The sequence below is a fragment of the Perkinsus marinus genome (genome assembly GCF_000006405.1).
Source record: "Perkinsus marinus ATCC 50983 genomic scaffold scf_1104296954424, whole genome shotgun sequence".
Classification (NCBI taxonomy): Eukaryota; Perkinsozoa; order Perkinsida; family Perkinsidae; genus Perkinsus; species Perkinsus marinus.
The window spans coordinates 1-1,053 of record NW_003208151.1 but is presented as its reverse complement, the minus strand read 5'-3'; the positions used below and the strand labels follow the sequence as shown (position 1 = coordinate 1,053).

The 1,053-nt window shown below is 50.4% G+C and overlaps 1 protein-coding gene across 1 annotated transcript; it reads right to left on the bottom strand.

Moving 5' to 3' along the window:
- Window positions 1-31: 31 nt before the first annotated feature.
- Window positions 32-866, bottom strand: Pmar_PMAR011384 (lysosomal alpha-mannosidase, putative; the record flags this gene model as incomplete). Its single annotated transcript, XM_002776110.1, has 5 exons — window positions 32-152; window positions 194-353; window positions 395-498; window positions 563-629; window positions 681-866. Coding segments are annotated over 5 exons (638 nt in total), but the record flags the coding sequence as incomplete, so codon positions are not given.
- Between the last annotated feature and the right edge of the window lie 187 nt (window positions 867-1,053).

Sequence of the window (1,053 nt, the reverse complement as noted above, 5' to 3'; positions counted from 1 at the left end):
CTACTACTACTACTACTACTACTACTACTACTACGGCACCGGTACCTCCCTAAAGGCTTTATTCTGGAAACTGGAGTGACCAAAGGGATCTATTTGCCATCCCACTCGAGGGGAGGCATCCGTGGAAAACTCCGTAGCGATTTTCAATGCGCCTGAAAGTAGTATTCAGCAAGCATGAGGCCAGCTTCGCTACCTGCAGTGTGTTGGTCGATGATATCAGTGTACAGAGTTGCAGCCTCATCGTTCATCACCCAACCAGCATTGATGAACAGGAGTCGACCTTCAGCCACCAACTGCCTCACGATTCTCTTAGTGGCTCGGGACTGTCGTCTCCACCATCGGGTGAAGAACGCCTGGTGAGGTGGTGACAGCTTCGAATGTAATAGATTCTCACTATCTCGACGTAGATGAATTTTCTGTTCTCGTCCAGTTGTAGTTCGGCGATAACCGAATCTAGTATGAGCCCGACGTTAGCGTTCTGGATGGAGTTTGAGGTGCCTAAGACGGCGGAAATTCCCCCACCAGTTAGTGCGTCTAGGAAGAATCCTCCTGGAGTATCTACCAGCGAAGTACTGGTCCACAGTTTTCAACCATCCAGGGTCGTTGTGGGTATGAGGAACCAAGTGTACCTGGGCGCCGCACTAGGGATCACCGAATGCTCTATCACAATCAGTGGCTACATTGATAACGCGGGGATCATCAATGATCGGACCACCACTGGTGTTGTAGGGCCCTCCGGGCGAGAGTGGTATCTCCACGAGGTTACCGTCCACCCTCAACATCGTGGTCTTAGCCTCTCTGATGGTACCATCCACGGCTGTGGCTATCGCTGTCACAAGTAGGATGAAGTGAAGTACGATCGCCATATGTTGAGAGGGGTTACTCAACAACAAAGGAAACGTGACCAACGTCTAAACTCCACAGAGGAAATGAGAGTAGTCGTGATGGGCGAGTGCTGTGCAAGAATGGACGGCCAAAGTCCATATAGACAGCAACCATGCATCGATTTCCACATCTTTCTGTAACAAAACAGCGAACCGTAACCTCAGTGTC